The sequence below is a fragment of the Apodemus sylvaticus genome, chromosome 10 (genome assembly GCF_947179515.1).
Source record: "Apodemus sylvaticus chromosome 10, mApoSyl1.1, whole genome shotgun sequence".
Taxonomy (NCBI): domain Eukaryota; kingdom Metazoa; phylum Chordata; class Mammalia; order Rodentia; family Muridae; genus Apodemus; species Apodemus sylvaticus.
The window spans coordinates 61855881-61883610 of record NC_067481.1 but is presented as its reverse complement, the minus strand read 5'-3'; the positions used below and the strand labels follow the sequence as shown (position 1 = coordinate 61883610).

Sequence of the window (27730 nt, the reverse complement as noted above, 5' to 3'; positions counted from 1 at the left end):
TAGTCCATTGACTTAGGTCTTAATGTGGTTTTACGATTGAACCCAGCTGGGCTGGTTTGGCCAGAGCCAAACTCACTGGTGGCTAGTAAGTGCTGTGTGCTGTGATTAAAGGCATGGACTGCCAGGCTCAGAACTGTAGGTTTCTTGAAGAGGCAGGCAGAGTTCAGGCAAGTCTAGTCAACATTAATGAGCCAGGGCTAAAAAGATCCACAAGAAAAAGCAGGGGAACAAAGAGCAACCTAGATTTTGGGAGTCTGCCATTAATTTCCTTATTTTTGCAATCCATTTTAGGGTGTCTCCCTTCAAGCTCTGAGAACTGACTGCAGAACTGTAGATTGTTGGAAGCAGTAGAGGAGGTGAGTTGATCTATACAATTGACTACCTGTCATTACTCAAAGATATCAAATGATGATATCACCTAAAATAGCTGGAATTACCGGCAGATTGGTAGTGGTGAGCCTCTGGTTTTCTGAAGATATCTTTAAATGTTCTAAATGCCATTGATCTAGACAGGAGTGATTCTGAAATTAGTTCTTTTGCAGGTTATATTCCCAGAGGAGTCTCCAGCCATCCTGAAAGAAAAGTATCCCAAGTAATCCTGTCTGCCACAGGATCTTTTGCACCTTTTAATAAACTTGTTTATAAAGCTGATTGCCAGCGTGTTGGTTGGATTCTTTAAGATGTGTGTACAGTTAACCATCAAAGAGTGCTATGCATAATAAAGCACAGTCTTGGTCCTTAAAAACATGTATTTGAAGAGTGTCAGGTGTTAAGCAGTCCAGCTTTAGCACTGTAAACTTCTGGTCAGTCTAGGCTGTTTTCACAACCTGACTTGGGCAAAGGTTCCAAAGCACGAGGCACCCACACTCAGTTCCTGTCCACGGCTGCATTTGTGCAGTACCTTGCGAAAGACTCCAGATCCTGTTTGCTTACCTGGCCTGTAAAACTGCTTCCCAATAAGATTTCAGAACTTGACCACTCGATTCAAAACTGTTCTCTTGGGCTTAAGCTCACTGTTAGGGTCTAGGAGTGTTTAAGGGTGTTAGGAACCTCCAGGTTTTACTCTTTGCTAACTAGCTCTAGAGCCTTGTAGAGTTTTTGAGAAGCCAATACAGGGACCAGATATGGGTGAAGGGCCTGAAACAGCTGGTAGAGAAAGTTGTGCTGGTTGGTGGGTAAGGGGCTAGGCACAGTACTGCCCTGCACAGTAACATTGACAGCTAATACGAGGTCTGTGGCTTGGACTGGATTTTTTTCCACACTAGGTATTCTGAAACAACGGCCTTCAAAAAGGCCCTGGGAGTTAGGAAGTGTAGCTGCTCCAAGAGTCTTGGAGTAGGTGCCTAAGTTACTTGCCTAAATTATAAGTGGGCCCAATAAGGAACTTTTGGTCCAGACATCTGAGCCCCTTGAGCAAGTACTGGGAGTTGGGTTTGAGGACAACTGGTTAGTACTCTGATCTCATCCTGGTGAGAGCTGGATAGGGCTGTCCACACATTGTCTTGATAGGAGGGACTCCTAACTTGCCTCGGCCATCCAGAAGGACTCCCTGGTTGGGAACCCTATTTCTATGTCATGTCTGAGTCAGAGCCTCCCTACTCTCCTGGTCCCTGGCAGGTGTCACAGGACTCCCTGTAGGGTCCTGCTGACTGGTACCTTCCCTGGCTTCTTCCCCAGTACCTGGCCCCTCACCCAGCTCTAGGATGGTTGGTAGGTGACCCTGTTTTGGAGAGCGCTTCCGCAGGCTGAGCAGGAAGGGCTGGGGTAGTGAGAAGATGTCCACATTGTTGCCAAGGTCAATCCATGTGACATTGGGGAACTTGCTGGGGTCCTTCAGGGTGTCAGTGAGGTCCCTCAGCAGAGCCCGGGTCAGTCGGTTGCCATTGAGGGCTAGTGTGGTGAGACGAGGCAGGGTACTGAGTGCTGGCAGTAGCTGCAGGACCATGTCATCGGTGAGGCCCGTGAAGCCCAGCTCCACACTGTCCACCTGCTCTCCGCAGCGCTGAAGATAGCTGGTCACCCGCTCCAGGTCCCGTGAAGTCAGTGGGATGCCTGACAGATCCACCATGTTGTCTGGAGGATTCCCAGATAGGAGGGCCTTAAGACTGAAAGAAAAGGAACATGCAGGTTAAGCAAGTAGGGCAGGCCTTTACTGGAGGCAGCAGTGGCTATCCACGGAGCTGCTTAACTCTGACCTGAGACCTCGTTCCTTCTGTTCCCTCTCAGGAAGGAGAGACCAGGGGAGTCCTGTTTTGTTGTGAATCCCCAGTATCTGCTTCAGGCTGAGCAGAGTGGGCACAACGGGGTTGGTGGCTGTCATTCCCAGTAGCTCTTCAAGCCTGTGTTTTTATATGATGCCTGCAGTTCCCTCTTAACTCCTTTGTTTCCTACCCTGTGCTCTCTAGCTAGTCTGTGCTTCACTTGCCTAAAAAACCTGGAGCTCCCATCATCACGGGGTTATGATGAACACTAAACATAAAGCATTATAACATGTCCTCCTATAGGAAATGCTGTCATTGTTAATCACTTGGGCCGAGCTTCTATAATCTGACAGCAGGCTGGGGAGAGGGCTTCTGGAGCAGCAGAGCTGCCAGGGGCTCTGCTTTCAGCTCCTTCCTCTCTCTCCCTGCCATCTGCTGCCCCTTGCTTTGTTCTGTAGCCCAGACCACTTGGCCTGGTGGTAGGTGTGCCTCCAACCCCTGAATCTTACTGGCAAACTACTGATTGATTCTCTGAGTTCTAAGCAGGTTATGAGTCTCCTACACTGAGAACAGCTCAGTTTGTTGCAAGAGTGTATGTTTACACTGTCAGCTCAAAAGTCACAGTCAGTGTCACTAAAGCAGCTCCCCTTGGGCCCTCTTGAAACTGGGAGATGGATTCATTTTGTTCCTTGGAAAGTGAAGGCAAAACTCGCAAAATCACGAGATTCAACTGCCTAGAATCCTGCCTGGAAGCTGTTGGTTGTGACATTAGTGTTGGGTTCTGTATCAATGTCATTAACAAAGTCAACCCAGCATCCTGAAGGTGGCTGACAGTCTACACCCTAGAGACAGGTAGGTAAGGTTTTGAAACTATCTCTGAAGCTTACCAGCTTCAAGATCTTAGCTAGTTAAGTGGCAAAAATATTTGTCCCCATTTACTCTAAGTATTTGTTATGGCCCTACTATGTGCCAGGCAATGACTTAGGCACTGGCATCACAATGATGAATGAAGTGGATAGGAACCCTTTTTTTCTATCATGGAGGAGACAGGGAACAAATAAAGATGATAAAGTATATGACCTGATTAAAGAAAAAGCAAGCACGGTCCATCAGAGAAGCTGGCTAAGCATTCCAAAGGAAGCAGTGTTAAGTGGGAAGGCCCTGACTGGAGAGAGAGATGGAGACAGAGACAGACAGAGAGACAGACAAGACACTGAGAGACAGAGAGACAGACAGACACAGAGAGAGAACCAGCAGGAAGGTCATTGTCACCCAGGTAAAGTAGCAGGAGAAGTGAAGACAGAGAGGCGGCATGGGCTGATCACCCAGTCAGTGCCTGTTTCAATTTCATTCAAGTGTGAGGAGAAGCCATCTGACAGGAATGAGCAAGTTTCATTCATACAGTTCTCAAATAGAGAATGGATTGAGCCTGTGTGTGTGCACCGGCAGACCGGAGACTTAGCGGGCCATGGTGGTTCAAACCTGTAATTCTAGCACTTGGAAAGAAGCAGAGGCAGGGGCACTGTAATGTTAAAGCTAGCCTGGCCTACATAGTGAAATTAAAAATAATCTCAAAAGGCAGGGCATGGTAGTGCACACCTGCAATCCCGGTGCTGGGGAGGCAGAGTACCTGTTTTTCCTAGTGAGTTACAGGCCAGCCAGGGCTAAACAGCAAAGACCTTGTCTCAAACAAATAAAAACAAAAACAAAAAACCCCAAAGCTTCTAGTAGAGGCATGTCTTTAATTCTAGCTCTTGGAAGACAAATGGATCTCTGAGTTCAATGCCAGCCTGGTCTACATAATGAGTTCAAGGACAGTCAGTGCTACATAGTAAGACTGTCTCAAAAAAACCACCCCTTCCCCGCCCCCCCAAACAACAAAATACCCACAAAAAAAAAAAACAACAAAAACAAAAAAACAAAGCAATAAAAAATGGAGAAAGTGCAGGGGTAGGGAGAACCGGGGAGCTGGCTTAGCAGTTAAGAACACATACTTCTCTTGCAGAGAATCTGAGTTTGCTTCCCAGCACCAGTGTCAGGCAGTTCACAACAGCTTGTTACTCCAGCTGCAGGGGGATCTGATACCTCTAAACCAGTGCAACCCTTTATACAGTTCCTCACGTTGGGTGATCCCCAACCATAAAATGATTTTATTGCTACTTCATAACTAATTTTGCTACTGGTATGAATCATAACGTAAATATCTGATGTGCAGGATATCTCCTATTCGACCCTGAAAGGGGTTGTGACTGCTGCTCTAGACTCCAAGGGCACCTGCGCTCACATGCATACACCGTGACATAGACACCTAATTATTTTTAGGATTTATTATTTAATATGTATAAAAACTTCTGGCATGCATGTTTGTGCACCATGTGCCTGTGTTGCTGGAGGAGGCATGGATAGGGTTGGATCCCCAGAGTTACAGTTGTGAGCCTCCATGTGGGTGCTAGGACTCTGAACCCCAGTCATTTGCAAGAGCAGCCAGTGCTCTAAACTAAGTCATCTCTCCAATCCCATGATGGTTAGTTTTAACTGTCAACTTGGAACAATCTAGAATCACTCCGGGAGAGAGTCTCAATAATTGTCCAGATCAGATTGACCTACAGGTATGAAGAATGGCCTTGATGACTGAGTTGTTTCCCCTTTCAGCAAGTCTGCCTCTCAGCCTGGGTTCACTTGCTTCCTACCAGGGGACCTGTGTGTATTGTGTCTCAAGCCTCTTGTCTTTAGGGACTATAAAACTCTGCAGGGTCTTCACTGCTGTATGGATGAGACACGATTAGACTCTGGATACCCTGGCAGGAAATACAACCCAGAGAACTTTCTGGAAGTGGGCTTTTTTTTTTTTTTTTTTTTTTTTGACAGGGTTTTTCTGTATAGTCCTGGCTGTCCTGGAACTCACTCTGTAGACCAGGCTGACCTCGAACTCAGAAATCCACCTGCCTCTGCCTCCCAGAGTGCTGGGATCACAGGTGTGCGCCACCACCGCCCGGCTGGAAGTGGGCTTTGATGGCCACACTTGAGACAGTGTTCTTGCCTTAGCTTCCAAAGTACAGAATTACAGAGCACACTTCCATCCCAGAGTACTAGGCACATCAAGAGCTAGAAATTCCTCATACCCCATCCCCATCCCCACCTACCCATCTGGGGGCCATACTTCCTGGCTCCCACCCTGGGGAAGTCCTTTTCACCATCTTTCAAGTACCTAGAATGGCCAAGTTACTTTCTCAGTTCTTAAATCCTTTTAGCTGGATTTATGGACATGCCCTCTGGCCCTTCCCTTAGCACAGTGCCTCTGGAAGGGTATCAGTCAGCAGGGTTGGGAGCAGGGCAGGCAGCCTGTGGGAACTGCCACTCACCAGGCCTGTGGCTTCCTCTTCAGCCCTCGGTGCCTCCTCCACTGTGAATGAGGGCTGAGGTGATAGGTCAGCTGTCGGCACAGCTTCTCCATGGCACCCATTGCGTCACCTTCCTGCAGAGGCAACCACAGGCACGTCTGTGAGGTGTCCCTGGAGGACTTGGAGGTGCCCTGATCTCCACTCCAGACTCCCTGGCTCTCTGGGAGCTCAGCACAGGCGGGCCTGCTCAGCAGCTCCGGGTGAGTGCCTTGGGCAGAAGCAGCAGACATAAGCTGTCTTTTTGTGCATGCGCGACACCTTGTGTGCTGGGAATTGAACCCAGGGCTTCAAATATGCTCTGAGCAGCTGCCTTGTGAATTAGTTGCTATCACTGGAAAACCTGACATTCATATAGAAAGTCTAGATTGAGGGGGTTCTGAGCATGACTGGTCGGAATAGACCTGTTGAGCAGATCATTGTATGACCCCTGCCAATTCACAGTATCCAGAGTCATTCTTTTTACTCACACATTATCTTTGAGTGCTTACTAAGAAGCAGGGCTATGGTCATATGTATTTCACATAATAAAGTATATTATTTTTACTTATGTCTTTCCCCAAAGTGGGAAAATAGAAATCTGAGAGGGCCAAGTCTTTACCAGCGCAATCTGTCCACCCACACCACCTGTTTGCTTCATCAGTATTTTTTTTCACGTGTATAGATGTTTTGCTTGTATATACGTCTGTGCACCATACACATGCTGTGCATGCAGAGGCCAGGAAGGAACATCAGAACCCCTGGAACTGGAGCTACAGATGATTGTTAGCTATTATGTGGGTGCTGGGAATCGAACCAGCGTCCTCTTCAAGAGCAGCCAGTGCTCTTAATTGCTGAGCCCTCTTTCATCAACATTTGAGTTTGTAACCCTGAGAACCATGGCCTGAGCTGTGTCCCTTCAATGATTATATAGTTTCCCTTTTTCTTTTCTCTCCTCTTCTTTTGAGACAGGAGTTCTCTGTGTACAAGTCTGTCCACATTCACGACAGACATAATTCTTTTCTGGGAAGAGTCTCTCCTGGCTGTCCTGGAATTTATTATGTCACTATGAGACCAAGATGGCCTCAGATTCAGACATCTCCCTGCCTCTGCCTCCTGAATGCTTGGATTAAAGGCATGTGCCACCATGCCTGGTTTTTCTGAGTACTCTTGATCTGTGACTGGTTGATTTCCTGGAGGTGTTTACAGTTATAGGCTATTCATTGCAAGCTTACTATGTGCTGGGTTCTAGGCAAAGCACCTGAGTAGTAATGACTCAGTCAATCCTTCACACCCAAGTGAAGCCAGTGCTGCCCTCCCCCTTCACAGGGAAGGGCCAACGGCACAGAAAGGTCCCATTAATTCGCTCAAGGCCACACAGAAAACTAAGACACGGAATTGCACAATTTGATCCCAAGTCTGTAGTGAGAATTCTGGAATTAAAAAAAAAAACACACAAAAGTAGTAGAATACGCCTTTGTTTAATCCCAGGTATGTGTGGAGGCGTGGCTGCTTTACAGTAGCTGACCATGACTTGCCTCATGCTTTAGTGGAAGCATGATTTTGCCAGCTGTAGTTTCTGCGATTGTGACATTTGGAATTCTCGGAACTTTTCAGGAGGTCTATAAATGCTAGGGCTCTGACAGGTAGGGTGGGTGGCTGTTTGGGGTGGTGGTGGTGGTCCTGATTGTATTTTCTTAATAGTTATGCTCAAAGAAGAAACAAAAGGAAAGGAATTAGATTCAGGGGTCTCTATCTTTTCCCTTTATCCTTCTCTCTTATCTAGTGATGGGGTGAAACCAGAGGGGGATAAAGGGTGGAAAAAGAAGAACCCACAAAGTAGCAAATTCTAGCCACACAGGTCCATGTTCTAAATGATTTCACTGACAGACTGGCAGTGGTCATCATAACTGAATGCTGATTCTTGCCACCCATTCCTGGGCTGGGCCTCATACTTCTCCACGTAGCTCAGATCTAACACAGGGCTCCTCTGAATTCTTCTAGAAATGGAACTGGTGTCTCTCTATTAAATCTTCCCACTGCAGTTAACCCAGTGTATAGTCCCAGTGACTTAAATGGCAGAAATTAATGTCCTTGCTGATGAAGAGGTCAGAAGGCCAAGGTGCGGCCTCTACAAGTCTTCTCTAATGGGTTTCCTCCTGCATCCTCACATGGATCTTCCTCTGGACATGTGTGTGTCCTAATCACACTAAACACACTAATCACACTAATCACACTAATCACACTAAACACACTAATCACACTAAGCACACGCGTCACACTAACAAGCCCCACTCACACTGCCTCATTTCTGCTTTATATATTTTAAAATGCCTTGTCTTTGAGTGCAGTTACATTCTGGAGAATTGAGGGTTAGGAAATCAATACAGAGCCAGGCATCAATGGCACAAGCTCGGGAGGCAGAGGCAGACAGATCTTTGTGAGTTTGAGGCCAGCCTGGTCTACAGAGTGAGTTCCAGGGCAGCTGGGGATACACAAAGAAACCCAGTCTCAAAAAAAAAAAAAAAAAAAAAAAAACAAAACAAAACAAAAAAAAAACAAAAAACAAAAAACAAAACAAAACAAAACTGTCGGGAGCCGCCCGAATGCTCCTATGACCTCCATTACAAGATGGCGCCTACATCCTGTTCTTGCTGAGCCGTAAACAGGCCGAGTGCGCATGCCAGAGCAGACACAAAACAAAAACCAAAAACCAAAAGCCAAAACAAACAAAAAAAAAAAACCAAAAAACAAAGAAAGAAAGGAAAGAGAAAGAGGGAGAGAGAAAGAGAGAGAATCTGGTGACACCAGACTATCCCTATTCTACCACTTGTCCAAACCTTCCTATCGCTCTCCTTTTTTAAATATAGATTTATTTATTTAATGTAAGCATACTGTAGCTGTCTTCAGACACCAGAAGAGGGTGTCAGATCTCTTTACAGATGGTCGTGAGCTACCATGTGGGTGCTGGGATTTGAACTCATGACCTTTGGAAGGGCAGCCAGAGCTCCTACCTGCTGAGCCATCTTTCCAGCCCACCTTCCTATCTCTTACCTGGATTACTGCATAGACACTAGGTTGGAAGTTAACAGAATGCCCATAATCTGGAGAACTTTGTGCTCTTATCATCATACAGAGGAGGGAACTGAGATTCCAGGAGCTGTGGCTGACAGAATGGTAAGAGAAGAAAGTCTGATGTGGACAGGACAGGAGGGAGCCTGTGACTGAAGGTCTGGAGACGTGAAGCATCTAAGCACAGAGCCATTGGGGCGGCCTGAGATGGACAGGACTGCTCTGGAAGGAACCTTCTAGTTCCTCACAGCCACACTGCATCCTGACTGACAAACTGGCAACCTCACCAAGCCCCTGGAGTAGACACTGGATTCCCAGACTTGGATTCTTCTTAGCCCAGTCATACATGGTGGGTACGGCGACACAGGCCAGAGGACAGACGCATCTTTGGGAGTTGTAAGGGAGTCGGCAGAGAGGACTGGTGGGCGAGGTTATATCCTGGGAGTTTCTTACTGGGAGATGGGGGTGGGAGGACTGGAGGTGGAGAGGGTGACCATGCCCATAGAAGGGACTGAAAGTGATGGATGTCACATCCGGGTCAGAGAAGGAGGGAGCAGAATGCAGATGAAGCGATTGGGAAGCCAGGGGCTCGTGCCAGTGTTGTCAGTGTGACAGAATCTAGCCTTGCCTGGGAGGCGGGCAGCGGAGCTCGCTGGGGACTAAGCCTTGACTAAGAGAAATGGGAAGAGGCATCATTCAGACAAGCACAGGCATTCATAGATCTCTGGGTTTTCAACTGAGTATGTGATGCGACAGTTACTTCAGGCTCCTGCCACCCTGATATCCCCCACGCCGTGGACGGTGCCTTTGACCTGTGAGCCAGGGACAAGTCCTTTCTCGCTTAAGCGGACACGACTCAAATTACAGTACTTATCACATCGATAAGCGCTCCTGAGGAAAAGCAGGGTGGGGAGCAACCGGCTCCGGTCAAACATGCTGCCTATTGGACCTCTAGCTGGGCTTCCTCAGGGGCTGGTTGAACCCCTGGCTGTGGAATAAGCTGAGGGGAGCGGAGAGAAGACTGCACAAGTAGACAAGGAGCTGAGACGGCACATCTAGAGTTCATTTTCCACCTTAGCATCCCAGGGAACCTTCAAAACCCAACACTGATGGTGAGTAGGTAGGTCCTCTGGCAGCGGATTAACTTTATTTTTAGTTAGTGTACAAAATAATAGGTTTCATTATGACATTTTTATATACATATGATTATATCGCATCCATTCTCTCCTACAGCTCTCCTCTGTCCCTCCTCCGCCCACTTGCCGATTCCCTTTGTCGCTTCAACAGCCAGCCCTTCTGCTTTCGTGACACACCCCTCGGGGAAACACGCGATATTTTGTCTGTCTTCTCTCTCTTTCTCTCACTTAGTCCTGACTGATCCCCCCACCTCCCAATCACCGCTTCCTCCTCCTAGTCCTGCCGCAAAACTGACTTCCTCTTTGTGCGGCCACTGCAGAGAAGCTCAGGGGACTTAAGGACAAGAAGGTGAGAGGATGCGATCCGATCGGAGGCACGCCCAACATCATTTTGGGGGATGCTCTGGGACAGAACTGTTGCCTTTTTCCAGAAGAAGCTGACCCAGAGCCCACATCTGAGCGTCTCTGCTCTGGCTCCTCCTCCAGTCACTTCCCCGAGCTTCCAAATACCCAGGACCATTCCCTCCCACTCAGTTGTCCAAGCTGGAGCAGCTCGGGCCACGGCATCTTAAGAGAACAAAGGCATAAAGAGGGCTGGCAGTGCGCGGCGTCGGCCACTAGGGGGCAGAGGAGCACAGGGCGAGGCTGCCGCTGCCCGAGAGAGCCGGAGAGAATCTCGGGCTGCTCATTGGCTAAACAGGAACAATAGCTGAGCTCGCCAATTAGAGCTGAGAGTAACTGTAAAGAACACACCGGGGATGAGTGTCTCTCTGCTTGCCTGAACTAAACACACCACGGGGCTTTTGTTGTTCTTTTTTTATTTTTTATTTATTTTTTTTGTCGTGCTTGGGATCCACCTTGACCTCAGACGGCAGCTAGCACCAGCCACACCTCCAGTCCTTGCTGAACATCTAGAAATCATTATGCATCTCCTCCCTTCCCTTGGATGCCTATGAATGCACACGGTCCTACCACTCCCACTTGACAAAGAGGGAACAGGCATAAGGTTCAACATGCATCTTGTAAGAGGAAATGGATCCAGACTTTGCCCAGTGGCTGGGCTGGTGCTCTAACCGACGAGCTACCCACTCCTTTTCACTCTGTTTCCCTGTTAGAAACCTGGCCCTTTGCCTATTCATTCAAGGTGCTTTTATCCTTTTCCCAACTCCTCCTCTTTTTAGGCGCCCTCAAGGCCTTCTTCCAGCTGACAATAGGATTGAGCGGAGCTGGTCAGGGGGAGGAGGAGGAGGAAGAGCAGGAGGAGGAGGAGGAGGAGGAGGAGGAGGAGGAGGAGGAGGAGGAGGAAAAAAGTGTGTTTGTTGTGTGTGAGTACAGGGTGGAGGCACGAAAAAAGGACCCAGCATAGAAGGGAATTGTTTTAGTGTCAGAGTCTCCCAGCTGTGGAGCAGCCATGTCTTGTGCAACCCAGGCCAGGGGTCTCTGTGGCAGCAAGTACTGCCTGTGTCTGCATGTCTGGCACTCTCCTTGGGAAGTTACTATTTCTGCCCCACGGTTCTGCTCACCTACCATTGTATGACCAGATCCCCCTAAGCTCCTGGCAGCTGGTCCAGGAATCGTCTCAGTATCCCAGCCGGTAATGACATACCTTCTAGGGATTAGAACTTTGACAAGTAACCAGGGACCATAGGTAGCCATATTCCTACCACGCGGGGTGATAGGAAAGAGCTCTGTGAATAGGAAATGGGATATAATGGGGCAGAGCGGAGATGGATGGACTTGCACAGCATGCTAGCTCCGCAGTTCTCATGCCTCTGTAATGCTGAGCTGCCTTTGGATCCAGGAGACACTGGACTGTGTGGGTGTCTGTTAGTGGCAGTTAGCAATGCATGAGACTCCTAGCAACTCTTCTTCACACCCATGGAGAAGGAAGGCAAAGAAGGGGAGGGAGCTTGGAACAACCGCCAGGGTTTCGGGCACTGCAGTCTCTCTAGACCTCAGTGATACCGTTCTCAAGCACTGGGGGAGGATTTGTTTGAGGGACTTCTCCACAATCTGTTGGAAAGAGACTCAGGGCTCATGGCCAACCTACAGCCTTCCCTGTCTCTCAACCATCAGGTGCCATCTGCCACCTTTATTTTGCAGGTACCTTTGTAACAGCATCTAGGCCCCCAACAGCTCTGTCCTCCACTCAAAGGTTTCTTTCATTCATAAATCTACTCATTCACTAATATAAATTTCTGACTGTTCTACTTTATACACTGGACAGTGTAGCAAGAATTTTGGTTTCTTAAAAAACAAAACAAAAACCAGTTATGTTGTGTGACTATGTTTTGTTTTAATCCCAGGCTTCACAGCAGGTGATTATGATTTGCCTCATGCACTAGCAGGGGTGTAATCTTTGCCAGTTGTACAGCATTTAATTCTAGGGCTCTGGTGACGGTGTAAATGACAGAGCCCCAAGAGAGGCAGGGTGCTCCCAGGAGGCTGCTGCTCCCGGTTCCTGTTGTAGTTTTACCAGAAGCTGGAGATATTCTGATGACAAAGCCTGGACTTACCTCAAGGAACCCCTAATCAGCAGGAAGTAGCTTATACGTCTAGGCCTCCTTTCCCCTCTAACCTTCCTTTCTCCTATCTAGTGTTGGGGGTTGGAAGGGATCAGGGTGGAATCAAGGATGGGAGGGTGTAAGATATAAGAACCCAATAAAGTAGTAGGCCACTGCTGAGACAGACTGCTTACTGATCCACCCTACACCCCACCCCCAGTCCATTTTCCGTCCTTTTCTGTTCAAGGACTGTTCTGAAGAGTATATCATCAGTTTCTCTTGTCCCTTGTTTCTAGTTGGACTCGGTTAATGGTCAGGAGAAGCAAAAGGTCAAGATCCTCTCTCTCATTCAGTGTGTGTAGGAGCCTCCCAGACCGTCTCCCCCTTTGCTCCTGGTAGCCCTCTCTGTATATTCTCCTTCCAAGATTTATCAAGAGGACAGAATGGGCAGGACTGATTTCTAGGATGGTTATCCTGGCTAGCTCTGTGATATGAGACACTCGAGAAATCCTACAGAGACCCACATGGCAACAAACGGGGCCTCCTGCCACCAACCCTGTAGTGTAGGTGAGACTTGCAGCCTTGGATTCCTGAACCTGTGGAGACTGTGTAAGATTAAACCCTTGCTTTTTGGTTTCCTTTCTTTACTCTAAATTAGTGTTTAGGTATGTGCATATATGGGAGGACATTTGTGGGGGTGGACAGAGGACCCATGTCATGGCACCTGACTGTAATCTTAGCTGTAGTGACAGGGGAGGTAGGTGGAAGCAGATAATCTAACATACTTAAATTACAGGCCAGTGAGGGACCTTGTTTCAAATAAAAGGTAGAAAGCATCTGAAGAACAGCAGGCACCTGGGGCTGTCCTTTGATCTCCATGAGCACAGGCGTACAGGTGTATGCATGAATTTGGATACATACTTATATCTTCTTACTGCCTCCATGCATGCGTGTACACACACACACACACACACACACAGACACACACAGACACACACAGACACACACACACACCCATATATACACATTCACAGTGGGATGTGCTGCTTCCTGCCTTTTATAAGATGTAACTGTGAACAAGATGGATGGAAAATCCTTAGTCCTTTAAAACAAAAAACAAAAAACAAAAGACAGGGTCTCACTATGTAGCTCTCGCTGGCCTGGAACTTGCTATGCAGATGAGGCTGGCTTTTAACTTGCAGAGGTCTGTCTGCCTCTGCTTTATTCTTTTATTTATTTATTTATTTATTTATTTATTTATTTATTTATTTATTTTTGGTTTTTTGGATTTGTTTTTTTCCAAGACAGGGTTTCTCTGTGTAGCCCTGGCTGTCCTGGAGCTTACTCTGTAGCCTAGGCTGGCCTTGAACTCAGAAATCTACCTGCCTCTGCCTCCCAAGTGCTGGGATTACAGGCGTGCACTACCACCGCCCGGCCCTCTGCTTTATTCTTAAGTACTGGGATTATAGATTTAGGCTCTCTATTCTAGTGGGTAAAGTAGATGCAAAGTAACTATCATGTAAATAAGGGATAATTTAGATTTTTCTGTCGCTGTTGTTGAGACATGCTTTCTCTGTCTAACAGAGCTCTGGCTATCTTGGAACAAGCTGGCCTCAAACTCGGATCTGCTTGTTTCTGCCTCCCCAGTGCACACTAAAGGTGTGTACCACCACACCCGGTGATAATTTAGATTTTAAACCCCCCCTGCAAAGAGCCATGTGTTAAGGGCTTGGTCGGAACTTTAAGAAGGAGTCTACTGGGAGTGGATGAGGTCATTGCAAGTGCTGGATTGTCCACCCACCACACAGGGCCATGGCTTGAAAGCGGTTTTCCCAGCTGGTAGATTATTTGGGGTGGTTGTGGAACTTTTAGGACATGGGCCTGGCAGAAGCTCACTAGAGATCATTGAAGATGCTTGCCCAGACCCTGGTTCCAGCCTTTCTCTGTTCTTTCTGGTCTACCATGGTGTGAACAGATTCCCACCTAATCGCTGACAGTCTTGACACCTCTTTCTACAACCTCAAGGCTACAACTGAATAGCTAGGAGAGGGTCAGATACAAAGATCTATGATCTAATCAACCCTAGTCAGTGTAGGTGGTTCTTCTGGTGGAGCTGCTCCTTACTATTGGGAATTTGTCTTAATTCAGCTCCCAAAATCTCACAGGAATCTGCATGTTCAAATGAGGGTCCCTGTCTTCAATTGGTTTTTGATTAATCAATAAAGACTCAATGGCTGCTGGGCGGTGGTGGCGCACACCTTTAATCCCAGCTCTTAGGAGGCAGAGGCAGGTGGATTTCTGAGTTCGAGGCCAGCCTGGTCTACAGAGTGAGTTCCAGGACAGCCAGGGCTATACAGAGAAACCCTGTCTCGTAAAAACAAAACACAACAAAAAAGACCCAATGGCCAATGGCTGGGCAGGATGAAAGAGAAGGGACTTTTAGGGTTCCCAGGCAAGAAATGCAGGGAAGAGGAAAAAGGAATTCCGCCATGATAGGGGTGTAGGACAGACCAAGCAGTGACAGGGAACCAGAGAGGTCAGAATTAGGAGCCCGCTGATAGGGAGAGTCAGGGAAGCAGCCCCAGGGTCTTGCCTGTTTAGGTCTGGGGCAGCAAAGATAAAATGTAGATTTGGAAAGTGTTGACTAGGGAATACCAGAAGGGAGTGTGTGCTACCTCAGGGAGGTTCAGGAGCGGCCCAGCCACTAAGCTAGTAAGGCATATCAAAAATTAAGTTGGTGTATGTGTTTCTTTCATTGGAGAATCCAGAGCTCTTTGGCAGGAGCATAGAGGGGCTTAACTCTTCACTGCTACACCTTACCAGTTGGGAGATTCTTGCCACCTATGTCCTACCCACTTCCAGGAGAGCCCTAGAGGACTCAAGGCTGGTCCTTGAACGTCCAGCAGGACAGGGCCCACTCTGCTGGCTTTGGAAATCCTGGTCAGAGAGCGAGCTTGCTGTTTTCTGAGACTGGGCCTATGGAGACCATATCTTATCTGCTGCTGTTTCCTAAAACTGCCCTACTCTTTCAGTACCCTGGTGGCACTCAGAAGGTGCCACGAAGCAGCGACGACATCAGCTTCTGTGTGCAGGTGGCCATATGGACAAAAGCGGGTACCTCTCCTGAGTTGTCTCATTTAGCTTGAGATGAGGAGAGATGGTTTTGATGTCCACTTGGAGTTGTGGAAAATGAAGTTCTGGTAAGCAAGTGAAAGGGAAAGGGACACCACATAGTTCACTGTAGGCTTGTGCTCCACTCCCACCTCAGGAGATGGCCAGGTTGTGAGGGTGAAGCTCTCATCAGAGCTGTTCTAAGAGGGGTCTGGAGAACTGCCTGTCCTCTTGCCACCACACAAGGACACAGGAGAAGGCAGCAATCTGAGATGGAGAACAGGGTTCCCATCAGACACCTCAACCTTGCAGTTCCAGCCAAAAGTAAAAAATGATCTTCCACCTAGAAGCCCTCAGGCCATGGCACTTTGTGTAGCAGCCTGCCCTGAGTAACACAAACTGATATGGCCCCCTGCCCCACCTAGGGGGAAGGGAAGGGACAAGGTAAGGAGCTCTAGGTTTGCCTAACCAGGTCTATGTTACTGGGCCTGGTGAGGCAGTTAGCACTTCCTGTCTTGTCCAGCCCCAGGTTGGCAGAGTGGGCCTTAGCACCGCTGCTGACCTCATGAGGGGCACAGCCTACTTGAGTAACTGTTTTACTCAACTCAAATGCACATGAAAGCAACATTTCACCTATTGTTTATTTTTGGGATCTTTATTAACTGTCACCCCTCTTACCTTTAGGCAATTCACTTCCTGTTCTAGAAAGGCAGGGGTATGCCACCTGCAGGGCAGCCTCCACTGTTTCTAGTTCTGCTCCCCAGGGATCCAGCTTCCACTACTTAGTCTCCCCCTACCCCCTTTACCCCCCTCCCCGCCTCAGGCCATGGTCTAGCTCCTCCCCCACAACCCACCAATCCTTTTTTCCTATTTGACTCAGCCTCTTTGCCTGTCTTCTGTTGACCCTGCCTAGCTCCCATCCCTCCACAGCCACTCTCCCTCCTCTCTAAATCTTAGCACTAGGCAACTCCAGGAGCCAGAGAGAAGGTCCCAGAGGAAGCCATAGATAGATAGGGTCCACCCTGGAAGCATCTTTTCCCCTGAGCAACACTTCAACTCCCTAGGCAACCATGGTCAGGTCTGTGCTGTCCAGAAAGGGGCCCGCCACACACCCAAGGGCTTGGGTGCCTCGCCTCAGACCACAGCTGCCTACCGGCTTGGGGCAGTGGATGTAGCGTGCCAGACTGATAATGAGGTCGTGTGTGATCGGGTCCACCAGATTCCGGAAGCTGGCATAGCGATACAGCACATCATCCAGGGAGGTTGACTCCATGCCCAGGTCCTGAAAGAGATAGAACAGCCAGAGGTCAAACGCCATCCAGAGCTCCCGGAAAAGTGACTACAGACTCTGGAGGCAGGTCAGCTCCCCCAAGTCCACACAAGGAAGAGTCTAGAGAACGTCCCTTAGGGAGACAAAGTCAAGCCTCTTCTGTCTCCAGCTGAGGGCAGGAGACCTACAACAGTAGACGCCCAGTCTCCCAACGTTCATGCAAGCCATGGTTTATGAACCTCTCCTCAAATCAGTGTCCCAAACCGCCTGCCGAGGAAGTCACAGGTGAAGCCTTAGTGCCCCACCTCACGGCGTAGGCAGTTTGGGACACACAGAAACATTCCCTTGCCTCCAGACTGGACAGTTTACCGATCTTTTTTGGATTTGTTTTTTTTTTGAGACAGGGTTTTTCTGTATAGCCTTGACTGTCCTGGAACTCACTCTGTAGATCAAGCTGGCCTCGAACTCAGAAATCCACCTGCCTCTGCCTCCCAGAGTGCTGGGATTACAGGCGCGTGCCACCACCGCCCGGCTCAGTTTAATGATCTTAATTTCTATTTTCTTGCTTTTGAATGTAGTGGGACTGCTCTTTTTGTAGATTACCCAAGCTCGGTGCTCCTTTGCCCCAGAGGCTAACCAGGGAGGCCTGCATGTTTTGTGTATGTGTGTGTGTGTGTCACCATGGGAACTCAGAGAGCATATTAAGTGTGGGTCCAAAGGGAAGCAGTGCATATATATCATTACTGCTGAATGGGCTAAGATGCGGTAACCATCAAAGCAGGTGTTCCATTGGTCTGAAGAGCTACAAGGTTTGGGGGGCAACAGAGTTTAGGGCATACTGCCCTCATATATGGCATTGTGGCATTGAGGGGACAGCAGAAGAAGCAGGTTGCAAAAGTACTTTTCCAACTCCAGAGGGGTCCCCTCTACACACTGTGGAGAGGACATTTTTATTTCCAAAGCACAAAGGCGCAGAGAAGAATCTAAAGAAACAGACCTTGCCTGGCTTCTTCCCATCTATCCCAGTAGACTGTGCTCTGTCCTCTACCCAGACTTCTAAACAACTTTTTTTGATGTTGTTGTTTTTGTTTTGTTTTTTTTCCCTGTGTAGCCCTGGCTGTCCTGGAACTCACTCAGTAGACCAGGTTGGCCTTGAACTCAGAAATCCGCCTGCCTCTGCCACCCAGAGTGCTGGGATTAAAGGCGTGCGCCATCCCCCCCCCCCCCCCCCCCCCCATCCAGACTTCTATATTGCGCACAAAACCAGAGATTCTGAAGCTGGGGTGATGCCTCAGGAGGTGAGATGCCTGCAGTGCCCTTGAGAGTGGTGTTTGGATGCCACACAAGAGCTGGGCAGGTGTGGGGCCGGCTAAGGGGAGGTACCACACTGTTATTCTGGATCTACAGATGAAGACACAGAGGCTGACTTCTTAAATGGTTGGCAATTTTTTGGACCCAGGCCTCAGACCTAGCTCTGTCTTGCAAGGATTGATCAGCCCTCACCCAGTTCTAGAGGTAGCCCAGGCCAGTGATGAATGTAGGTCCTGAATTTTGGTAGTTACACCTCTAAGAGAAAAGAAGAATAGGCTTCTGCCTCCAGGAACCTGGTGGGGCCAGGGCACTAAGCCCCATCTCCTGTGGGGAGGGGCGGTCACAGAGAGCTATGCATCAGCAGCAGGAACCAGTTTGGAGAGCTTTGCCTTCCACTGAGCAGGCATCCGCCTTAGAGGCAAGCTGAGTGCTTTGTGCCAGGATCCCTGTCACTCAGTTTGCTTGTCATTCAGTGACACAAGATGTAGTGTGGCCCCAGTGCAGGGACTTCTGAAGAGCTGGCTGGCAACTGTAACCCTTGCTTTGACCTCTGTCCTCTGGTTGTTCAACCCCCTCAGGCATGATGCAGCCCCTCAGGCAATCTACCCATAGGCTCCAAACCTGTGCCCTCTGTAAAATGGAGACAGAGACATCAGACCTCCATCAGAGAAACCAAACTAAGCAACATGGTTCCCTCAAAGCCCCTCCCCACCCTGTTGGCTCCTCACATCTTCCCTACCACACCATGCAGTTCCTTTGGCCCATAGACCCATCTGAAAACTTACTGAAAGCCATTAATTAAGAAAATACAGAGCCGGGCGTGGTAGCTCACGCCTGTAATCCCAGCACTTGGGAGGCAGAGGCAGGTGGATTTCTGAGTTCGAGGTCAGCCTGGTCTACAGAGTGAGTTCCAGGACAGCCAGGACTACGCAGAGAAACCCTGACTCAAAAAAACAAAAACAAAACCAAACAAAACAAAACAAAAAAACAAAAAACAAAAACAAAAACAAAACCAGGAATCGGGTCAGGAGAGGGACCTTGGCATATGAACTCCAGGATGGCCCTGTGGTCAGAAGGGTGTGTTAGGAATGAGGAACACAAGCCCTACCCTGACTGGGGCATAAGGAAGCTGGGAAGGCCTCAATTCCAAGGGCACCAGAAGGCCAGGTGGTCAAAGGACCCTAGCCTAGCATTCAGCATCCCAGCAAGACCTCTACTTACAGGTCAATGGTTCCTTCTTGGGGACAGGAAGGCTGAGAATAGGGTTGTGGTCTCATGGTTGCTATTCCCAGGGCTAGAGGTTAGACTCATGGCTATGGGAAGGAGGTCAGGAGTATAGGATCTTTCTTTTCCTTTCCCTTCTTCTTTACTGTGCAGCCCAGGCTGGTCTCGAACTTGCAACCCTCCTGCCTTAGCTTCCCAATCACTGGTAGTACAGGCCATGGCCAGCTAAGGGTTTTCTTTGTCATCTCTCCTGCTCCCCTTTGGCTGTTGACTTATTGCTAGCCTCTGTCCCTCACCTGAGTACATCTGTCCTTGGGCGTGATTCACACCTGATGTTCTCAGGACTTTGTAGTCCCCTTGGCTTACTGTAGGTCTGTGGGTGAGGCACCCCTCTCCCTTGGGATGTGTTTTTTCCGGACTGTGAAATGGTAGGTCAACTACAAGTTATTATACTGTGTCCGGAGGTCCTGGGGTAGGTGGGTGTTACTGGGGGACAAGAAGGAGGCAGATCAGCTCAAACAAATGAATAAATAAAGTACTGCCAAAGAAGAGTTGAGAACCACAGAGAAGATGGGTGGGCTTCTTGACCTCTTGTCAGCCACACTGGGTCCCATTTCTACAGGCCCTCCACATTCCAGGCCACTTGGGGCCATTATATTCTTGGAGAAACCAAGAAAGACCACTGGGGACCGGGCAGGTCTGTCTGGGTGCAGACAGCACCTCTCCAGAGCTACCTCAACTGTCTCCTTCAACTCAGGAGCCCCATGGCAGACAGTGGCTGTCTGTTTCTAGGGTGTCTCACTGGCACCATAGGAAAGGGTGGAAGAAAGATGTCCGCACCAGGAGGGAGGGGCTGGGTTACTGAGTCACAGGCTATCACCTTCCTGAAGAATCTTTAGCTGGCGTGGGACTCCCAAAGGTCCAAAGGCCACAGTAGGAAACACCGGCCTGGGGCTGGGCAAAGGCTGCTATACTTTATTGCTTGCTTGATTTCCGCCCTGGACTGTGTCCAAGGACACTTGTGTATACCCAGGACATATCATAGTATCTGGGTATCTTTTCTGTGTCTCTTCCTCTAAGTCAGTTCACTGGGGACTTTTGTGTCACAGTCTATAAACTGGATGTGAGGGAGGAGAGCTAACTAGCTCCTCAGGGTGTCCCCAGATGGCTGTAACTTTAGCCACGGCCCTGGGGAAGCCAGCTCCCCTGACTGTAGGCATGAGGGTACCAGTGCTGCACGAGGGGACTGGAAAAATCAAATCCAGATGTGTCCCCTACATGTGCTGGCCTTGGAGGGGCCGTTGCCTTGCGACAGTGAGGCACCCAAGAGGATTGCATTTTCCTCACTGTGGCTCTGAACAGCACATCTCAGGAACCGTGTGCACAGATGGCTGCTCATCAGACAGTCTGGGAGAATCTCTCAAACAGCACTGAGTCACTGCTGGTGGGGGCTCCACTGGGAGGTTGTCGCTGGGCTAGCCCCATGCCACTGATTGCTCCCGCAGTGCCTAAAGGTGACAGGCACACAGGGCATCTCAAGGAGGCAGAGCCCCATTATCACACCAGCTCAGATAAGCAGGTTCGGGGACATTTTACAATGGGACAAGCAATGATGGGCCCAGGGCCAAGGCTATGGCTTCCAAAGGGCAATTATAGATCTAAAGACCAGGGGAGGAGCCCGGGGCCCTTGAGAAATCTGAGGCTCTTCAAGGACCTCTTCCAGGGACATAACTTGCGTCACATTGGGCTTTCTGTATAGAGCCCAGCCCCCAAACAACCTGCTGTGACAGCTTGAAGGCAGCTTCTACAGGCCTGGAACCCGGCTGTTGGGGGAAAGCAGGATACCAGACATTCACAACAGGAAGCAGCCTCTCTTCTTACATCTTCATTTCCTTTTGAAAAATTCAGTTACTTTCATAAAAATCTATTTCTCTCAGATGTAAATTTATTATGAAAAATTTAAAATTAAACACACACACACACACACACACACACAAAACCCTTCCCAGCTTTGTTGAGATGTAATCCACATACGATTTATCCACCCATAGGACACACAGTCTGGGGCTGAGGTATAGCTCAGTGGCAGAGCAGCCAAGGAATCCAATGACCTCCTCAGGCCTCCCTAGTACTCTGCATCTGTGAAGCCCTGGGTTCAATCCTCAGCACAAAACAAAAAACAAAAAACAAAAACAAAACCACCACCACCACCACCACCACAAATCCAAACTACAAAGAGAAGCTTTGTACAACCACCACAATACATTTTAGAACATTTTCATTAGGAGAAACTCAGTGACCCCGCCCCCACTCCAGAGTCTCCCCTCTCAGGCACCAGGCAATCATTCCCACTTTCTGTCTCTTTGTATTCTAAACTTCCTTCTCCTTTTGTTATCTACCATAATTATAGATCTTCCCTGCAACATTGCTGGCTCCCTCATTGTTACTAATTTTAAGTTAATAGGTAAGCCCTTTAGAGACCCTCCTCTTTAAACAAAGAAAGAAAGAAAAAAGATTTACTTAGCAGGGCATGGTGGTGCACACCTTTTATCCTAGTACCCAGTCTACTGAGATCCAGGACAGCCAGGGATATAGAAAGAAACCCTGTCCTCAAAAACAAAAACAAAAACACCCCCTTCCCCCCTACACTGACTTATTTGTATGTGAATGAGTGCTTGCCTCAATGCACATGCACAGTGTGTGTGCCTGGTACCAGGGAAACCAGAAGAGGGCACTGCATTCCCAGGAATTGGAGTTACAGATAGTTACGAGCTGCCGTGTGCGTGATGGGAACTGAACCTAGGTCTTCTGCAAGAGCAACAAGCACTCTTGTCCACTGAGCCATCTTTCCAGCCCCTTTGTTTTAATTTCTACTACTATAACTAGCATTAGATAGGATCTCCACAAGGGAAACCTCTTTGAAGCCCTCACTAAATTTGAGGACTACCCAAACCATTCAGGATCTGCTGCAACAGAAAGATGGGTTATTCCAGGAGGAAGAGCCTAGAGGGGAGCAGGAAGTGGGGAGCCCCATGGGAATGCTATGGCTCTGCATCCTGAAAACCGCCTCTGGACACATGACTAGCTTTGTCTACTCCTACTATGTAAGTGCCTGGTCTCTGTGGGCACAGATTATGTGGTGGTACTGGGGGCTCAAGGGAAATCCATGCCCACAGCTGGTGTAACTTACAAAGAGGTCTATATTTAGCTCCTAAGTCTAGAGATTGGGAAGTTCAATACAGGGTAGGCACATTTGATAAAGGTCCCATGCTGTGTTGCAACACTGCAGACAGCACTGTACATCATGAACATGTATAGAGAAGACACTGACCTACTCTGTACCAACTCCTGTGCTGGAGAGAACTAATTCATTCCCCTCTGTGAGAAAAATATTAAGAACTCTTTAATGTCAACATTTGTCTGGGCTAGCGTACTCTTTGGCAGCCTTCCTTACTGTAACTGGGGGTTTCAGATCTAGGTTCCTGCTATTGCTGTCACTATCATAGTCATTTTCCCTATGTGTGTGTGTGTGTGTGTGTGTGTGTGTACAGTATGCAGACTATGCAGGCCCATGTGCACTGTATAAGTTGATGTCAGGAATCGTTCTTGTTCTTCCATCTGCACATTGAAGCAGGCTCTCTTAATCAAACCCAGAGCTTGCTGATAATCTTGGGATTTGGCTCTGCTACCTGAGGCTGGAATTGCTACCTGTGGGCTGCCATGCCTACCCTGCAAGTGTGTAGCTGTGGTGTCCTGAATGAGAATGGCTCCCATAGGCTCATCTGTTTGGATACTTGGTTCACAGTTGGTGGAACTGTTTGGGAAAGATCAGGAGGTGTGGCCTTGTTGGAGGATGTGTGTCACTGGCAGTCAGACTTTGAGGTTTCAAAACCTCGGGGCCATATCCAGTCAGCTTTCTCCACCTCATGCTTGTAGGTTAAGATATAAGCTCTCAGCTAGTGCTGCAGCGCCACGCCGGCCTGCTGCCACGCTCCCTGCTGGGATGGTCATGGAACTGAATCCCAAATTAAACACTTTATTTTATAAGTTGCCCTTGTCATCATGTTTTGTCATGGCAATAGGAAAGTAACACAGTGGGTTTCTGGGGACCTGAACTAACAAGCACTGGATGGAAGGAGAGAAACTGGGGCATTCTTGCATCGATGGTGGGAATGAATACGAACTGGTGTGGCTACTGCAGAAAATGGAATGGATGGCAATTTAAAAACAAACAAAAAAACCAAAACCAAACTAAATGCAGGATTATCCTAAAATTCAGAAATAAGCCAAGAAGCTGGGTGGTGGTGGCACACGTCTGTAATCCCAGCACTCTGGGAGGCAGAGGCAGGCGGATTTCTGAGTTTGAGGCCAGCCTGGTCTACAGAGTGAGTTCCAGGACAGTCAGGGCTACACAGAGAAACCCTGTATCAAAAAAACCAAATCCAAAAACAACAAAACAAAAAGGCTGGAAGCAACCCAAGTGTCACAGGACAGATGAATGGATCAAGTGGACAGTACTTCAGCCTTAATAAAGAAGGAAATTCTGATAAGTGCCAAACAAGAAGAATCATAAGGACATTAATTTGAATGCAATAAGCTAGCCAAGGAAGGACAAATCCTGTACGATCCATTTATTCGAAGTCTCTACAGCAGTTAAACACACAGAGACAACAGAACAATGTTTTCCCAGGAACAGGGCAGGGGACTACGGGACTTCTGCGTAAGGGATGCTGACTTTAGGCTGTACAACATGAGCTCTGGAGACTGGCTGTGCAGCCTGAGGCTCAGCAGGAGGCGTGTGGCACCCAGTGTCCGCCTCAGTGCCACACCAAAGCACTAAAGAAATCAAACTGGTAAATTTTATACTATGTATGTTTTGCTACCACTTGAAAAAGGAAAGTGAGACCCAGACCAGCAAACACACACAGCATCGAAGTTGGTGGCTGCGGTAGCAGCAGCCGACGCCTTTAATCCTAGCACGTGGGAGGCAGAGGCGGGCGGTCTCTGAGTTTGGATCTCTGAGTCTGAAGAGCGAGAGATCCAGGGCAGCCGAGGCTACATAGAGACCCCTCCCACCCCCCACTAAAAACAAACAAGCAAACAAACAAACAAACAAAAAAAAAGCACCCTCGGCACCCTGAGGCGGGAAGAACAAAGCCAGGCTTTCCTGACCTCTGCTAATTACACTAGGTTGCTTATACTAGGTTGCTAAAAATCTACTTTCCTTTAACAGAAAGGCCTTAATATGTTGTGCCTGCTGGTCCTAAACTCCTGGGCTTAAATGGTCCTCCTGCCTCAGCTTCTTAAGCAGCTGGGATGAAGTTGTGTGCCACCATGCTTGGTTGGCTACTAAAAAAAAAATTTTTAGCCGGGCAGTGGTGGCGCACGCCTATAATCCCAGTACTTGGGAGGCAGAGGCAGGCGGATTTCTGAGTTAAAGGCCAGCCTGGTCTACAGAGTGAGTTCCAGGACAGCCAGGGCTATACAGAGAAACCCTGTCTCGAAAAAAGCAAAAAACCAAAAAAATTAAAAAAAAAAATTTTTTTTTTCCTACTGTGTGTCCAGTGATGAATATAATTCTTCCAAATCACTGTGAGAGAAAGCTTGGGATCTCTCTCTCTCTCTATATATATATTTTCCTTTTTTAAAATCAAGCTTCTGCCTTCTGAGAACTGATGTTGTCTCTCTCTGTTTATATTCTCCAGATAGTTTTAGTACTGCGTAATCTAAGCGCCTTCCACACCTGATCTCACATTCTGTGGTCCCCGCCACATTCGCTGCTGCTGGGAAGGACAGAGTCATCTGGCTAGCATTTCGGTTTCTCTGATTCTCCTCTTTCTTGCTCATTAATCTTCCTTGTCACCCATTCAGCCCCTCCCCCCTTGGCCTCTTCTGGTGGCCTCTGCCTCTTCCCTGCTGAGCTCATTTCTTTGTGATCCTGCAGTTCAATTTCAGAGATGAAGCTCAGGTTCTAGGATAGTTATCCCTTCCCCTTCACCTCCCCCACAGGCTCACTCCTGAATGATATGTGGAGACACCTGAGCCCCTCAGAATGGCCTTCTCCTGGGGATAAGAGCTGAATTCAGCTCTGGCTGGCTCAGACCAACCCTAGACATTGGCTGCTGTGACTCTGCAATGGGAAAAGGACAACCCAGATCTCCACATCAATAAGGGCAAGAGAGGCTGTGTTCATGGCCATTACAACATGCTTGCAGGTCCTCGGACATTCTAACATATGCCTACAGGTCCTCGGACATTATAACATGCCTGTAGGTCCTCGGACATTCTAACATATGCCTGCAAGTCCTCGGACATTCTAACATGCCTGCACATCCTAGGACATTCTAACAGTCCTGCAGGTAGACAGTCTTCATATTTCCTGGTCACTTTCTTCCTGCCTGTGGTCTTGAGCAGCTCTCTGAAGGGATGCAGACACAAGCACGGGAGAGCACCCCCAAATCACGATTCCGAGGCCAATCACTAACCTGTGGTTGACATAGGCTGAGGGAGAAAGAGGCTTCCGACCCTCCTTTAGGAAGCCCGGATCCCTTCCTTCTAGGGCCTGCTCCACGATGCCTACAGGGGGTTTCTCCCAAACTGCCCAACAATCTTTGTTTGCAGTGTTCTCATTGCTGGTCCCTGCAGCCCGGTTCTGTTTTTGGAGAGGGAACTGTCTACAGAGAATGCTGCAGGGAAAGCCAGAGAGGGGACTGCTAGGCACTTTCTATTTTAAACCCCAACCCCCCTTTTCTTTCAAAGACCTTCTCTGCTGGGAGGGAGCTGGCGCCTACCTCTCTCCTCCAAGCGTGACTCCACAGTTTCTTCATCAACACAGTGGGGAGAGGAGGGAGGCTGCCCTCTGAATACTAACTGGAAAGGCAGACAACAGCCCGATGGCATACTGACAGATGTCAGTCAGTCGCCACAGCCTGAGTGCAGAGCTGCCTAATGAGTGTGTAACCATGCATAGCCCCCTAGAAAGAAATTAATTAGTGTCCAGAGGGCAGACAGGAAGCAGCTAGGCAGTCTATCCTCCAAGCACAGGGGACAACCCAGGCATATTTCTCAAAGGAAGGGACCTGCCAGGGAAACACCCTGCTGCAGCTGGTGCCTGAACTCCTAGGGAATCCCAGGGGTGGGGGTGGAGGGGGGGAGGGGAATGTCAGGTGCTGTTAGGAAACAGCTCAGGAAGCCTCCAGAGAGAGTGCAAAGCCAGGGTCTGCTGGAGGGGAAGAGCCTGAGCAGAGCTTCCTTGGAAGAAAATAGTATGGGAAGAATAGTAGTTTTAAGGCGCCCCAGGTAAGGGAGGAAGGCTTGGAATATGTGCACACATCCATGGATGCAGACAGCTGAATGGAGACATCCCCCACCCCCAGACGTTCTCATACTTTTGGGCCCAGAAACCAAAAGGTAACCAGTTGTGGAAAAAGGTCTTTGTGGATGAAATTAATTTAAGAACTTGGGGCGAATGCCTTTAACGCCAGCACTTGGGAGGCAGAGGCAGGCGGATTTCTGAGTTCGAGGCTAGCCTGGTCTACAGAGTGAGTTCCAGGACAGCCAGGGGTACACAGAGAAACCCTGTCTTGAAAAACAAAAACAAAAAACAAACAAACAAACAAAAAGAACTTCAGAAGATGTCGTCTTTGTTTATCCAGGTTTCCCAAATCCAACCCGTGTATCCTCAGAATAGACAGAGGTGATGCGAAAGCAGAGGCAGAGCAGGGAGGGATGTGACAACCCCTTGAAGCTGAAAGGAGGGAAGAACACAATCCTGTTGTTTGAGGCCACCCAGTTGGTAGTAATTTGTTCCAGCAGCCTCAGGAATCTAGCACAGTGGCTTGAGACAATGATGACACTTTTCTCGAGGCTTCAATAGGCAAAGGGGGACAGGGCTCCTGTGCTACTACTGCTGACCCCAGCTGAGGTCACTGAGGGTGAGGAGGGCTGGCTCTGCTTAATCAGCACTCTGCTTCCTTTACCTCAGTCCTGAGGCTTCTGTCAGTTGTTACTTCACACAGTAGGGTGGGCAAGTGGGGACTAAAGATGGTCGGTCCCCAGTGCAGTACTCGAAACTGCACTAGAACCAAGGAGAGAGGCTGGAGAGATGGCTCAGCAGCTAAGAGCATTGGCTCCTCCTGAGAATCCAAGTCTGAATCTCAGCCTTGATCAATATGGCAGCTCAGAATCGTCTATGACTGCAGTCCCAGGGCATCTGAGGCCCTTTTCTGGCCTCCACAGGCTCTGGGCATGCATATGGTGCACAGACATTCATGCAGGCAAAACACCAATACACATAAAAATAGAATAAAAAAATTTTAACAAGAGATGCATCCGTTGTTAACAACACTTGCTGCTCTTGCAGAGAAGCCAGGCTCAGACCCTGGCAGCAAGGTGGTGGCTCCCAACCACCTGTAACTCCAGTATGAGGGGACCTGACACCTTCTGATCCTCGAGGGTACTCAGCAAGCAGGTGGCACACATATACGCAGACAAAACATTCATACATATAAAAGAAATGACAAAA

General features: G+C 48.6%; 2 protein-coding genes and 1 non-coding gene across 6 annotated transcripts in view; 2 read left to right on the top strand and 1 right to left on the bottom strand.

The window, feature by feature from the left end:
• Nucleotides 1-651, top strand: part of Trpv2 (transient receptor potential cation channel subfamily V member 2) — a 30406-nt gene extending 29755 nt beyond the window's left edge. For all 4 annotated transcript variants that reach the window (XM_052197472.1, XM_052197469.1, XM_052197470.1 and 1 more), the window contains 2 exons: nt 292-356; nt 543-651. The gene's annotated coding sequence lies outside the window, so the exon portion shown is untranslated. The remainder of the gene's footprint in view (nt 1-291; nt 357-542) is intronic.
• LOC127695727 (small nucleolar RNA SNORD65) lies at nt 404-475 on the top strand. Its single transcript, XR_007980086.1, has one exon. It is a non-coding gene; the product is annotated as a small nucleolar RNA SNORD65 (small nucleolar RNA).
• Nucleotides 614-27730, bottom strand: part of Lrrc75a (leucine rich repeat containing 75A) — a 46380-nt gene continuing 19263 nt past the window's right edge. The window contains exons 2-4 of the mRNA XM_052197474.1: nt 16555-16683; nt 5564-5676; nt 614-2105 (exon numbers count right to left, since the gene is read on the bottom strand). Of these exons, the coding sequence (XP_052053434.1) occupies nt 1574-2105; nt 5564-5676; nt 16555-16683 (774 nt within the window). The 3' untranslated portion in view covers nt 614-1573. The remainder of the gene's footprint in view (nt 2106-5563; nt 5677-16554; nt 16684-27730) is intronic.